Genomic DNA, 13,031 nt, shown 5'->3' with positions numbered 1-13,031 from the left:
GGCTTAACCGAGGAAATATCATTGGGCAGGTGGGGTTAGCGAATATGCTCTCGTAATTAGAGTATAATCTATTGAGAACAGAGGCTGGGAAACCCCACATCCTTCCGAGCCTCTGAAAACTAAATTGTAAATGATGGAGTCAGGGGGTATTCCGAGTTGGCATTGCGGGGGTGGATGCATGATGCGGAGTTGTCCCCGAGTCAGATCCGACCCGGAATCTAAAAGATACAAAGTAAGTTTCGGGGAGATCTTTGGTTGGGAGCACATCCTTGTCTTGACACGAGAATGGCACGCTTGGAGGCCCCCCAAAGTGGCAAAGACAATAGAGTTCGAGGGACGGTCCGGCAATTGGAGACGGGAGCTGGCTCAGCTGGGGGGAGTTGGGGGTTTTCCGACGCCCCACTTCGGGCCAGATGTCTGTCTATCCCTTCGTCTGGACTCGGGTGAGACTTGTCCAGCGCTAGCAAGGAGGCCTGAGTCGGGGCAAAAACGCGATGGATGACTAATAAGTTCATAAGCACAGGTATGCCTGCACCTGCGTACAGTTTGAGTCAGACCCCTTGCTAGCGCTGGACATGTCTCACCAGACGAAGGGATACAGTTAACTCGCTCGGCCAGGCTCGCCTGGATTTTCTTACCAGGCGAGGGAGCGCAGATATCACCCTTCCGTGAGTGTTTCCGCCATCTATCATTTTCGATCTAACCACGATAGGCCTAGTTCTAGTGAATTTAACACGACCAGCAAAAGAGTGATTGGCCACGCTGTCCTGCCAACAATGCCTGCGGACAATCTAGCCAGAATACTATTCAACCATAGGGTTAAGCGCCTTCAACCTCTTTGTTAGCGCCTCAAATGCTGTTGCCTTTTACTGTCATGAACCTCTTTGATACTCCGATCTTTTGGGAGGTTCTTGATACGGCAACTGGGTGGAGAACATCGGGAACTCTCCCAGCTTCGAGTCACACTGGTGGCGCTTCAACTAGTCTAGTACTTGCTCATGGTGGCGACCAAATTTTGGTGTCTATGAATACCCTATAAACGTGCGGCATCGCTAAATAAATTTGATCTTCTCCTTTACTCTCTTTATTATTTAATTTAAGCTTTATATTCGAATTTGATAATCATTGTCCCCCATGTCAGTGATTCAAACTAAGTGGGAGATGTCTAAAGGATATATCTTGTTCTTGATATTGATGAACTGGAATTGAACATTCGTGAAGTCTTTGCCAATCCCATTCGCTATGCATAATGACCAAAGAATTAAACCGTTCCATTAAGCTGAGACACTGCATGAAAGACCCATGGCATACCAGAGGATCGGGTGCCTTTTACGCATACCCCAACTTAACAAACATCTCCAGGTTCTCCCTTGTAATCTCATCCACATACTCCGGCGGCCGCCTATGTGTCCCCTTCTCCCCACTGATCTCAGCTGTAACGCCCGTCAAGCTGTGATCCAGACAAAACTCCTTCACAGTATTCAACAGTGTGCTCATTGGTGTAAGCTGCATGCTCGACATTAATTTATCGTCTGCGATACCCGTTGCTAGATAATTCTCTCGTCATTAAAATGTTTGGAGGGGAAAGATAGGATCGTACCTATACAATTCGGGCACAAAGCATTGATTTGAATCCCCTCAGATTGCAGAGCTTCGGCAAATGACCTCACAGCACCCACGATACCATGCTTGGCAATGGCATACATAGGCGCCATAGGAAATGGGTAGATTCCCGCATTTGAAGCCGTGCAAATAATCGAGCCCTTCTCCCGAGAAGAATTTTTATGCATGTAATGAGCTGCTAGTTTAATCGCTGCCATGTGTATCAGTCCCTGATCCCAGCCATCTTGACTCGGTGGAAGGAAAGAATGGACTCACAAAACAAAACCCCATTCAAATCCACGTCCAACGTCTTCAGATTCGGTTTCCTGGGCTCCCCTTCATCCTTCTCTAGAAACTTTCCAGCTTCCACGATCCCAGCATTTGCACACACGATATCGATACTCCCTATCTCATTATAAAAAGTTTTGAAAGCAGCGGCTTGCTCCTTCCAAGAAGAGACATCGCACTTCTGGTAGATGAATGTCGAAGCGGGATACTGTGTGCGGAGCGAGGAGAGAACAGCTTGCACATGGGCTGCCGATTCAGGTGAGATGTCAAGAAGAGCTATCTTACAGCCATAGCTGGCGAAGAATTGAACGAGTGCGAGGCCGATGCCTGATGCACCTCCTATCCCAGATATCAGAACGAAGCGGGGAAGCTGGGATTGGTGGGGTATGTGGGGTGGGTGGGGTAACCGTACCTGTGACAACGACGCTCTTGCCTGTCAGATTCGATGAGTTTGTCATTTCTGTGATATATTTACAATTTTGAAGGAAAACGATCATATAGGTAGTCGCGATACCTGACGACGTCGTTCACTAGATAATAAATCCGCCTCAACGTAGCTTCTTCCTTCCGCTTTTTCAGCCTTCCCCTCCTCCCCATCAATCCCTTAGCAAAAGCCCCACAAGGCTGTCCCACATCGCGGAGAAACCCCGGGCCACGTCCCAAATGAGTCAAAGCCTGCGGGGAGATGGGATACGCTTGGAAGCTTGGGGTCCATTTAAAGAGATTTTTGGAGATTAGATAGATTGGGTTTGCTGGGCTAAAGGAAGGGATGAATTTCCGCTCCGCCGAAGATCCGGGGAAAAGACAGGGGGGACTACCGCACATTTTTTGAGGGAGGAGAAGTATATGAGGGAGGTGCTTGGCGATAGGGTACTTAGAACTCGGAGGAAATAGATGGGTATAAGGTGGCCATCAGATAGGACGTGCGTGGAAAGGGGAGTTGGGTGACCTGTGTTGAAGATGGGGCTTGTCTCAGTGGCTTTAGGTGTGAGGAAGGAAACGAGAACGGCAAGGATGATTGAAATTGATTCTTGATGTAGAAGTGCATGGTTTCTAGGGGTCATTGCCACTTTCCTTCAGTAGTCCCTTTAGTTGCTTTAGGGTATCTTCGCATCCAACCTCCATACCCATCATTACATCTACACTCCCCTTATTATTGATCAAGAGCTGTGTCACGAGCCAGTAATTATATCCGTTCCTGAAGAAACCTAAACTTGCCCATGCTTGACTGGGTATATTTGAGCGAATTGTGGTCCAAAGGGATCGCCAGCGAGAAAGAGCTGCTCTGATGAGTGCGAGATTGGTGTCAGATGTTGAGCATGGTGCCCCGGTAGGAGTTGAGCCACCCGAGCCGTCTGATGTTCGAGGGAGGGAGGGGGAGAAAAGAATTACGTGAGTGTGAGCATAGACGTAGAGTACTTCATTAGTCAGCCAATGCAGTTGCACCAGACTCAGGGGAGCTTACTATGAACGAGAATAAACATATCCATGGGATTCAGTCCCAGTGGGTTGCCCTTCCTTCCTTGATTTGGCACAGAGGTGGATTTCAGCTGTCCAAATAGGCTTTGGAATGCATCGAAAGTTGTAAGATGGCGGCTTGGGGCGAACTTCGGTTCTGCGAAGGGATGCGGCGAGGAAAATATGCTTTCTTCGCAAGGAAGATCAAATCTCATTTCAGAGACCATGAGTCGACAGGGGAAGTTGGCAAAGAAAGCAAAAGCACAGTCGAGAAGGGTGATGATATTCATCAGTCTGTTCATAGTTAGATATATCGAACAAACGACTGGTGGCTGCTCATTACCTAATCTGAGATTCTTTCTTGATCCATAAATCCTCATCGACACTGTCGTCCAATTCGTGTCTAGCTTTCGTAAGTCCGATGCGTCGAGCCACCTATTTATGATTAGCATTCGGACTACGTTTTGTGCGCAGTGAACGATTACCTTCAGTACCACGCCGAATTTGGTGTCTATAGCTCGTTTCCTCGAGACCATGTTTCCAGCCCAGAACTGTACACAAACCACTAAATATGCTGCTTGCAAATGCTGAAAAGCCTGGTTGCTCAACGGAAGAGAGTCGGGTGCCGTATTATTGGGAGCTCTGAGCATTCGCCTGATCTCGAACTCGTCCGTCAGGTCATCGATAGAAAATACGTAGAGTTCCGCCAGGTCGAGTAAAAGCTTCGCACTGCTGACATCTCTGTCAACCTGCGAATACATGGCGCCAACAAAAAGGACAGCAACAAGCAAGGGGGTTGGTGCTGTTTCCATGTTAAACGTTCCCTGATGAGTTATCGGGCAATGGGGATGCCAGAATTCGAAGTAAAGGCTGATAAGTCTTCTCATTCGAGATGGAGTGAACAGATAATTCAAGTGATGCGAGATATCAGCCTGCTCGGGAGGACTCAGCTGCAGCGTCATCGTTTTTTGGGAAATTGCTTGTATTGCTGCGGAAGATGCCTCACTTGGAGACTCCCACTCTTCAGGGAGAGGTACTCCCTGCATATTCGGCCCCGCTGCAAAGCTCTGATCTATACCCAAAGGTGCGAACAAATCCTCTGACTGCATCTGCACTTCATTGAAGGGACTGCTGAGGAATCTGAGAAGATTTTCGTCTTCGAAAAGAGACCAGTCGATTGGTTCGTCCTCGAAAGGGTCGGAAAAAGCGCTAGCAGTGCTTCCATTCTCACTGCTATTTGCGAATCCGTCTAGAATTGTTAAGGAGTCCGGGGACCTTTGAGTGTTTCGAAAATTGAACAGATTCCGTCTCTCATGGGAAGATGGCAGCCGGAAACATTCAATAAAGCTCGCTGTTCCTGAGTTCAGGAGGAACTTGATAGATCCCCTATCGGATGATGCATCCCTCTCAGCATCAGTTGACGATTTAGTCAAATCTGTGTTGATCAGTTCCGCAGTCTTCAGGAGCACGTGATGAATGATTTCTCACGTTCACTCTTTCCAAGAAGCCCTTTCGATTCAAGTCTTGCGAACTTGCAGTCGATCTTCTTATGTCGGCATGTTTTGCATGGATTATTTCCATCGCAACCAAGCTTCATGAAAGTACACTGCTACAAGTCAGGTCCACGCTTTCAAATTTCCGAAGGTGGCGTCATGACATACCGAGTCACAAGCATGCGATCGCCTTCCGCCTCTGGCAGCTTCTGGTATTTGGCGATTTCTTCGTTGAGGGCAGCTTGGGTAGTGATCCCTCAGGTTGTCGCTTGACTTGAGGTTAAACTCGGGTCTGGTGGGCGGATCTCTAGATACCCTTACCTTCGCGTAAACGCATCTCCGCAGAAGATGCAGGAGTACGGTTTGACCCCTGAATCTGGACTTGTTGTCAGTAGAAATTCAAGATAACTTCTCACCCGCGTATTCATGAGTGAACTTGTAAGGAGTCTCACGCCGCAATTGGTGCCGCTTCAAATGGTCTGTTCTGGAGAACCTCTTGTTGCAGATCGAGCTGGCGAGCAAATTAGTTGCGACACCCAAAAAAGGCTGGGGGAGGCTGTGGAGCAGGAGCTGGGAGGATCGGAGTTGTCTTGCTACTGAAGACACAAAGACACAGGAGTCGTCACGGCTCCGACCCCAGCTCCCAAGCTTTGCTTTGCTTTGGGCTCTCCGAGAAGTGAACAGCACATGATGTTGAGAAGCTGTGATTAGGGCTTACCATTGGACGGACTTGGTTGTGGGGCCGTCCATGTTCATCCTGGACATTGTTGATGATCTGTCCAGCATCGATAGTCGCCGCGACCCAGCATACGCACGCTACAAAGGATTGTTTGACGTGGGCAGGCACAAAACAATTGTTTTTCGATGAAGAATGGGCTCGCGAAACCCCCAAATCCCAGAAGTAGGTGATGCGCTTCCCCGCAGGCTGGCGCGCTCCACTCTTTCGTGGCTAGCGTCTTTGCTGACCCATCCGAGCGTGCCTGGAGTCCTGGTGGGGCACGTCGACTACTCTCTTTGGTCTAGCAAACTAGCAAACTTTTGACTCGGCTCGGCATTTCCATGAACGAGGACGAAGGTGAAATGATTCAAATGAAGCTTGGTACGAAAGGGGGTCTCAAGAAGTCAAGAACCACCCCTAGTTCTGCCGTCGCTGTAAGAGTCAAATTATGGGGCGATGGCCAATATCCTATAGTTTTGGTTGGCCCAAGCATCTCACAGCCTTGCAAGGGTGGCTCTTGACTTCCTGAGACCCCCTTTCCTACTGAATGCCATGCCGGAGGAATGGACCCGATAAAAGACGACGAAAGAGACAATCCTGTTGTGGAGCGCGCTCAACTGCCGTCCCGCGGTCAAGACCAACAACAAGCAAGAGCATTTACAGCGGTACTACTGGAGTCAACAAGTTCTCCTGCTTTACTGTTTTCACTGCAAAAGTCACCTGATTCACTTCCCGAGTTTTACGGTAAGGCGTTAATTTGACGCAACGCCCAACTAGCACCTAACTAACTCGAGTATTTCGAGTATTTCTGTCTCTTTACTCAATATATAAGCTAAGGTTATCGATTAATTAACTGCGGTAATCGTTGTTTTTATATTTTTTAAGAGGAGAGGTACGCGCTTGGTAGTTACAACTGACAAAAGCTCCGCAGTCTGCCCTAAACCAGAGCCATAGAGGTGTTCCCTAGCCACCGTACGCAAGAGTGCCCGCAGTCCACACTCTATAACGCCGCTCTACCCTCTATAGTAGTTAGGTTATCGATTAATTAAGGAGTAAATCTTAGAAAGGGGAGGGGAGGGTTTGAATCGTGAGTTTATCCCTATTTTCGCTTAATTTTTGCGCCCCGCACCTTTCTCTTTACTAAACTTTAAATTTCCCCCCTTATAATTGAATTCTAGAGAGACAGATCAATTAGAATTGTTCAAGTTAGTCTAGATTACGATTTTTTTAATATAGTAGTACGCGCAATTGTCTTGCAATGAAACCGTGTTTACAGGGAGGTTTGGTGGTATTCGCTTGAAACACGAGAACTTCACTTTGAGGGTCCGGTGGCTTTAAGGTTCATGTCCATCACGTATTGGGACCAGCTCACTGCACAATGACAACACATCCCAAGCCCTGTCGTAACCTTAAAGTAACACCTGCTCGACATCAGAAACCTTCTGTCAACAACGTCCTTCCAAATTGAAGCAGAACCAGCATACTGAGGCCTGTTGGCTCTCGTCGACGAAATCGTTAGCCATCGGTGAACCGGAGAGGAGAGGTCGCAGGTCCCACCTGGATGCAAAATTCTTGCAACAAGCGATGTTGTATACGAAGGTTTAGGCCTAGGCAATCAACATACAGCTTAGATGGACAGGTTGCAAGGCTAGCTACTGCCTGTTATATTGTTCTTGGTATGAAGGATTTCCCAGGGGAGACTTTCCCCAGTGTTCACGACGGCTTTCCTGAGTATGGCCAAGCATGCTTTTCAACCTATGTTTCCAAGCAAAGACAGGCAAGGGGACATTCAATGAAAAGGAAGTACCATAAAGCGAATGGGAGGCTGCAGAAAACTCAAATTTCTTGAAGGACAACAAAAAAGAGAAATCTGCCAACATTCTTCCATGAAAATGCCGAAAAGGTTGATGAAATGAGAGAAGCGGAGGCTCTCCAAGAAAACCCCATTAGATGCCTCCCCAAAATGGCTCGATTTCGATGAAGGTACTCGGAAAGGAAAGTTCTTCGCCAAGTGACTTGCCAGCCTCATCGTGGATAAGCCCTTATCTTAGTTGCTTACATTCGGGGAGGACGCGCTCCCGCCAACTCGGAGACGAAGGGGGAATCTCCCAGTGCGAGGTCCCTCGGACTCCCTCCCATCAACGAACTTGTCAACTTCCCATTCTCGTCAAAAGGGGCAATAGGTACAACACCACACATCTAGGGCGGGGAAGTCACTCTGCTCTCGGGACTGCTCCGCACGGCAAGCCGCTCGCAAACTTTTGGGCGTCTAGCTGCAGGTTTTTTAGTGGGGACGAGTAGCACCGCGGGGTACTGTGGCAGTTGTTCCCTGCTAGCGGAATCCCTACCGCTTAGCAAGCATTTGCAAGCCTGAGAAAGCGCGCACGACTCGTAAAAGTGGACTCGAGTCGAGACCAACTGCATACCTCCGTAATGATTGGGAACATCCTTATTTAAGATAAGAAACAGACAGTAAGTGAGGGCGCAGTTTTTGCGGACCCAATATTCTTTCCTTTCCATTGTCGACATCTCAGACTCAAAATTTACAAAGAGAACATGCCAGTCTTCACCGAATACTCTCAGAGTTCGCGAGATCTCCGTGTCCTTCCCTCGTTTGCTACCCCATTGCCGCGTCTCAGCCCAAAATTTGAGCCAGCGGGTCCTGAAGAGAAATATGAAGTGGTCATAGCCGGGGTAAACCTCCCATCCTCCCTTCTCAGACAAGTGCTAATCCTTCGGCAGGCTGGCCCAGCAGGACTCTTCCTCGAAGTCCTGCTCGCTCGATACGGCCTGACCGATTCCTCGCTTCTCTGCATCGACTCCAAACCCACCGCGCTGAAATCCGGCCAAGCAGATGGCTTGCAACCGCGCACACTTGAGGTGCTCGGGAGCTTGGGGCTTGTAGAGGAGATTTTGACCCAGGGGTGTCAAATGTGGGAGGTCGCGTTCTGGAATCCAAAGCAAGCTTCCGTTTCGAACGGATACACAAACGGTGAAATCCGAGGGATCGAAAGGACTTCCATTGTCCCAGACGTGGCCGTCGCTGCGCGGTTCCCCCATGAAGTCACAATCCATCAAGGCCGGATCGAGCGAATTCTGGAGGACGACCTGAAAAGGTACTCTGCACGCGGTGTGCAACGGTCAAGCCGTCTTACTAAAGTCTTAATTGACGAAGCTGGCGACCCTGATTTCCCTGTCCTAGCCGAAATCGAAAGTCCCTCGGGCGTACGAACGGTTCGGATGAAACATCTGGTTGGAGCGGACGGAGCACATTCCCTGGTACGAAGGTCTATGGGCTTGAAGTTGCAGGGCGAGACGTCAGATTTTATCTGGGGGGTCGTTGATCTCATTGTTGACACGGATTTTCCAGATATTAGACGACGATGTGCCATTCATTCGGATAATGGGAGTGTGATGGTGATTCCTAGGGAAAGGATAGCCACTGGCGAATACCTGACGAGGCTATATGTGCACGTGCAAGAAGAGGTGAAGCCGGATAGCGATATCGTGGCGGAAGAAGGCATCGAGGGAGTGAGAAAGAGTGAAGCGAGGGCCAGACGGGAGAAGATTACAATGGAGAGTATACTTGAACAGGCTCAGGAGGTCCTCAAACCCTATTATATCAAACCAATAAGTGCAGATGCTGTGGATTGGTGGGCTGCATACCAGATCGGACAGCGAGTATCAGAACGTTTTGTTCAGCAGGATTCGAAAGGAGTCAATAGAGTGTTCATCGTCGGAGACGGTAAGAGATAATCGAGGAACCGGGAAGCCTTGCTAACGGCTTCCAGCATGTCACACACACAGCCCCAAAGCTGGCCAAGGAATGAACGTATCGATGTAAAGAACCTATTTTCTTTGCCCCAAACCCAGAGCTTCTATTCTCCCTGCTCGCTCCTAGCTCCCTCCGCAAAGAAATATGTTGCTAATTAGTTCTAGGATGGACTCGTACAACCTATCCTGGAAACTAATTCACTCCCTCCACGGCCTTACGCCCGCTAGCAAACCCGGAGACAAAATCTTGGACACCTTCGAAACAGAACGCCAGACAATAGCGCAAGAACTCATTGCATTCGATAAAGAGTTCTCGTCCATGTTCTCTGGGAAAATCGGCGCAGGGGATGGCCAAGAATGTCTCACCCACGAGCAATTCCTGGAAGTCTTCAGCACCGGAAACGGTTTTACGAGCGGATGTGGTATCGAATACCCGGAAAATCTTCTAGTAGAGAAGGCGAGTTCTGAAGGTATTGTTCATGGCAGAGATTATTTGAGCGGCATCTTAAGACCTGGCCGGAGATTGTTAAATGTGAAAGTCAAGCGACATACTGATGGCGCTCGAAGAGATCTCCAAGATGGTCAGCTCGTCCATCCCGTGGCTTGAATAGAGCAGTAACTGATGAAACTAGATTTCCCATCCACAGGCCGTTTCCGTATCCTGTGCTTCACATCGGCCGACCTCCTCACTCCTACGGGCATATCTTCGACAGCTTTGACCCACATCTCAACTATCCTCACACAATTCCCAGCAGGTATCATTGAATCGGTCGTTCTTCATCCTTTGGAATCAAATACTTTTGTCTGGTCAGATATTCCCAAAGCTGTCAAAACCCACTCGGAAATGAGATTTTACAACGGAACGGAATTGGAAAATGCATATAAGATCTATGGTGTTGATCCGAGGAAAGGAGCGATTGCTGTTGTGAGACCAGATGGATATATTGGCACAATAGCGGAGCTGAAAGACATCGAGCGGGTTTGGGAATTTTTGAAGGGTTGCTTACGGACGCTGTAAGGTCGTTGGATATGGTTTCTAGGTCAGGGAGCGCATGCTTGGGATATTTTGCGTGTTCAACAGGGATCCATCTTTCCGTTTATATCCAGATCTATCTATGAATTACGTAGGGTATGTTGGTCGAATTGATTCAATCCCCAATATTTCTCTTACAAAGTGCATCATCCTTCGGATTCTGACGCTGCTCGCCGTCTCTGTGCCTCCACATCGACAGAAAGGGCACAGCGGCTTGCGTCGAGTGTCCCTACTCGTCGTATCTAGAAAATGGCTTCTACATCTTTGGTGTTTGTAGCATTGGTCAACGCTCAGTAAAACACACAATCCTCCCTCCTTCCGTCTTACTTTGCAATTCTAAGCGAGCCCCCCCTCCTTTCCAAATAAGGCACGCCTAGGAACCTCGCTTAGATCGCAATTGCAAGGAAAGGGGAAACTCTCTTTAGTTGTTCGCAGCACTTTAAGCGAAGTCTACGGGTTGAGTGTGGCAAGAAGTGCAGGTAAAAGAAAGTGGCTTTCATCAGCCCAACTCCGAGGTTGTTACGAAGAGATCTTGGCTAAGTACGGTGATGAAGTCAGGCAGAGAATTTGGGTAGAAGCGGTTGAATGAGAGCAGGGATGGGCATAAGATATGGTTAATGACCTCCCCTCATGAGGTGAGAAGGTCCCAATTCAGCGAGAAAAGAATGCTTCTGATGATTGAAAATAGAAAATATCATCACTTCGTCACCTTGTATTCAAATGGTGTCCAATTATCAAAATCGTACAATCATATCAACAACGAGCCAGGTCCCACCCGCGAAGCACGGTCATGCTCAACCCTAACCTGCACCGTCTTCGTAATCCCACTCTCATCCATGGACCCCTCATCCGCGCCCGAGCCCCCATCCCTCTCAACCCCAGTTTCCAGTCTCCCCAGCCCATTCAGCCTATCCAACGCCGTGAGCGAGAAATTGCGTTTATGGCCTCCACCTCCACTTCCACTTTGGCTACGGCTTTCCTTTCCAGGCGAGGAAATCGTGCTCCAGTGGCCACCCGAGATGTCGTTGCGCAGCGTGAGCGGCGTGTGTTGGGCCGCGGGGTCACTTTCGAAGCCCCGGAATTTGAGGGCCCGGAGGAGGGGACGCATGGTTACGAGGCAGGCAGCCGTGATCGCTACGCCGGGCTCGACGAGCGTCCAGATCATGGCTGTGGTTCCCGAGTCTGGGATGACAGAAAAAGGTCAGTGTGGATAGTTGGGGAGGGAAAGGGGGAGACGAACGGAGGACGTCGGAGATGTTGGTTAGTTCGATGATGTATTTTAGTCGGATTAGGGTTGCTACGCTCGCGCTGAAGTTTTGTCAGTTTGCTTTAAGGGAAGAGGACTCAGGTGAGTTGTACAAGATTCCTAGAGATAGAATGAAGGCAACGGTCATCTTTGTTTGCACACTCATCTGTACCGACCAGATCATCGGAATGGGTAAAAGTGCGTAGAGCCAGTCCGTAACGATCGTCATGACAGAGATGGAATATGCTGCTGCTACGAAAGAAGGCCCGGAGGCGCATTTCGCGTTCTTGATAGTGTAGTTCCATTGTGCATCGATGGGTATGCATTGAAACAACTCGTAGATCCAGATCGCCACGGACCAAATGGTCACGACTACCATGCTGATACGCAGAATCCAGATATATAGTCGTTTTACGGCGATTCGAAGGAGGAACAGGGCGATGCTGAGCTTGATGAACATCATGTTTGCCACATAGGAAAGGGTTGCCAACCCTTGATACTACCTCTCAAGTCAGAACTGATCTTCAAGTTAAGGAATTAGAGAAGGTTACCTTTAAGCCCTCGATTTCATCGCTCACAGAGAGTTCCGAATTGTGTCTCCCAATACCATAGTGTATGCCTCGAAGTATAAATGCACACGAGAGGGTAAAGATAATCTGTGCAACTAGCATAATCCAATCATCGACAGCGAAAACTCTCGTGATTCTGATTCGGACGAAGCATCGCAGGCCAACTGAAATGTAGGTAAGGATCAAGAAGGTAATTGCGACTGCAACGAGTTGGTATCCATTGTAGTCGGTTGGGAAGTCAGCCATAATGCTACCCCTGCGGGGATCTGGGTTCGCGAGCCTCGAAAGGGGGAAACTTCAAAAGAAGGAAAGAAAGAATACGGGCATCGCTTCTATATGATCGGAAAGATCTGTCGAAGGGCGCTGGAAAACAAGCTATTACTGACGGTCTCCTGCCACAAGATTGTCACCCTTCCCGTCGGTGGTCCCATTCTCTGGACTATGTCACCAAGTGCATGAATTGGAGCCAGCATGGCTGGGATGTCTTGCCTTTAGCTCGAGATTTGTGCTGAGTCCCGCATGAGGCGTTGCGAAGAAGACGGCTTGAGGGGCATCTGAAGCACTAGCAGACTTTTAGTTGGCACTTGTCAACCCCGATCCATATAGCGTGTCTGCTACGAGGCCACTCGGTCCACTCGGAATCATTGCATTGTCGCCCTAAAGAAACGGATTCCAGGTAGTGGGACTGCCACGAGGAGAACCCCTGAACCCACGAGGACGGTGAATAATGTGGACAATGAAAAGATGTTATCATCAATCTTTATTTCCAGAAGCAAAGACAATACAGTATGCGGTGCTTGTATGGAATACTCCTGCGCAAATAATCATGGGCTTCCTGGCGCATGTGAAC

At 48.9% G+C, this 13,031-nt stretch overlaps 6 protein-coding genes across 6 annotated transcripts; 2 read left to right on the top strand and 4 right to left on the bottom strand.

The window, feature by feature from the left end:
• The first annotated feature begins 650 nt into the window (after window positions 1–650).
• On the top strand, window positions 651–1,072 carry K444DRAFT_618609 (uncharacterized protein). The gene is made up of 2 exons (XM_024881359.1): window positions 651–668; window positions 719–1,072. Exon 2 carries the CDS (start codon window positions 875–877, stop codon window positions 1,037–1,039), a length of 165 nt encoding a protein of 54 aa, XP_024731058.1. The 5' UTR covers window positions 651–668; window positions 719–874; the 3' UTR covers window positions 1,040–1,072.
• A 100-nt stretch (window positions 1,073–1,172) lies between these two features.
• K444DRAFT_667773 (NAD(P)-binding protein) lies at window positions 1,173–2,348 on the bottom strand (the record flags this gene model as incomplete). The annotated part of the gene is made up of 4 exons (XM_024887334.1): window positions 1,173–1,547; window positions 1,601–1,813; window positions 1,879–2,229; window positions 2,303–2,348. The coding sequence occupies 4 exons, from the start codon at window positions 2,346–2,348 to the stop codon at window positions 1,330–1,332; spliced, it is 828 nt and encodes a 275-aa protein (XP_024731057.1). The 3' UTR covers window positions 1,173–1,329.
• Window positions 2,349–2,470: 122 nt separating this feature from the next.
• On the bottom strand, window positions 2,471–3,058 carry K444DRAFT_618608 (uncharacterized protein). The gene has a single exon (XM_024881358.1). It carries the CDS (start codon window positions 2,952–2,954, stop codon window positions 2,625–2,627), a length of 330 nt encoding a protein of 109 aa, XP_024731056.1. The 5' UTR covers window positions 2,955–3,058; the 3' UTR covers window positions 2,471–2,624.
• Window positions 2,897–5,727, bottom strand: K444DRAFT_618606 (putative C2H2 finger domain protein). Its single transcript, XM_024881357.1, has 9 exons — window positions 5,560–5,727; window positions 5,294–5,352; window positions 5,163–5,217; window positions 5,010–5,109; window positions 4,837–4,954; window positions 3,834–4,783; window positions 3,692–3,783; window positions 3,356–3,642; window positions 2,897–3,308 (listed from the first exon to the last, which is right to left on the bottom strand). The coding sequence occupies exons 1-9, from the start codon at window positions 5,604–5,606 to the stop codon at window positions 2,944–2,946; spliced, it is 2,073 nt and encodes a 690-aa protein (XP_024731055.1). The 5' UTR covers window positions 5,607–5,727; the 3' UTR covers window positions 2,897–2,943.
• A 2,271-nt stretch (window positions 5,728–7,998) lies between these two features.
• On the top strand, window positions 7,999–10,491 carry K444DRAFT_570766 (phenol monooxygenase). The gene is made up of 5 exons (XM_024877280.1): window positions 7,999–8,253; window positions 8,302–9,304; window positions 9,351–9,399; window positions 9,499–9,914; window positions 9,966–10,491. The coding sequence occupies exons 1-5, from the start codon at window positions 8,116–8,118 to the stop codon at window positions 10,349–10,351; spliced, it is 1,992 nt and encodes a 663-aa protein (XP_024731054.1). The 5' UTR covers window positions 7,999–8,115; the 3' UTR covers window positions 10,352–10,491.
• Window positions 10,492–11,078: 587 nt separating this feature from the next.
• On the bottom strand, window positions 11,079–12,456 carry K444DRAFT_570762 (uncharacterized protein). Its single transcript, XM_024877279.1, has 4 exons — window positions 12,164–12,456; window positions 11,726–12,111; window positions 11,607–11,674; window positions 11,079–11,548 (listed from the first exon to the last, which is right to left on the bottom strand). Exons 1-4 carry the CDS (start codon window positions 12,425–12,427, stop codon window positions 11,115–11,117), a joined length of 1,152 nt encoding a protein of 383 aa, XP_024731053.1. The 5' UTR covers window positions 12,428–12,456; the 3' UTR covers window positions 11,079–11,114.
• Between the last annotated feature and the right edge of the window lie 575 nt (window positions 12,457–13,031).

The sequence above is a fragment of the Hyaloscypha bicolor genome (assembly GCF_002865645.1).
Source record: "Hyaloscypha bicolor E unplaced genomic scaffold K444scaffold_136, whole genome shotgun sequence".
NCBI classification, from domain to species: Eukaryota; Fungi; Ascomycota; class Leotiomycetes; order Helotiales; family Hyaloscyphaceae; genus Hyaloscypha; species Hyaloscypha bicolor.
This window is presented reverse-complemented; position numbering and strand designations above follow the sequence as displayed.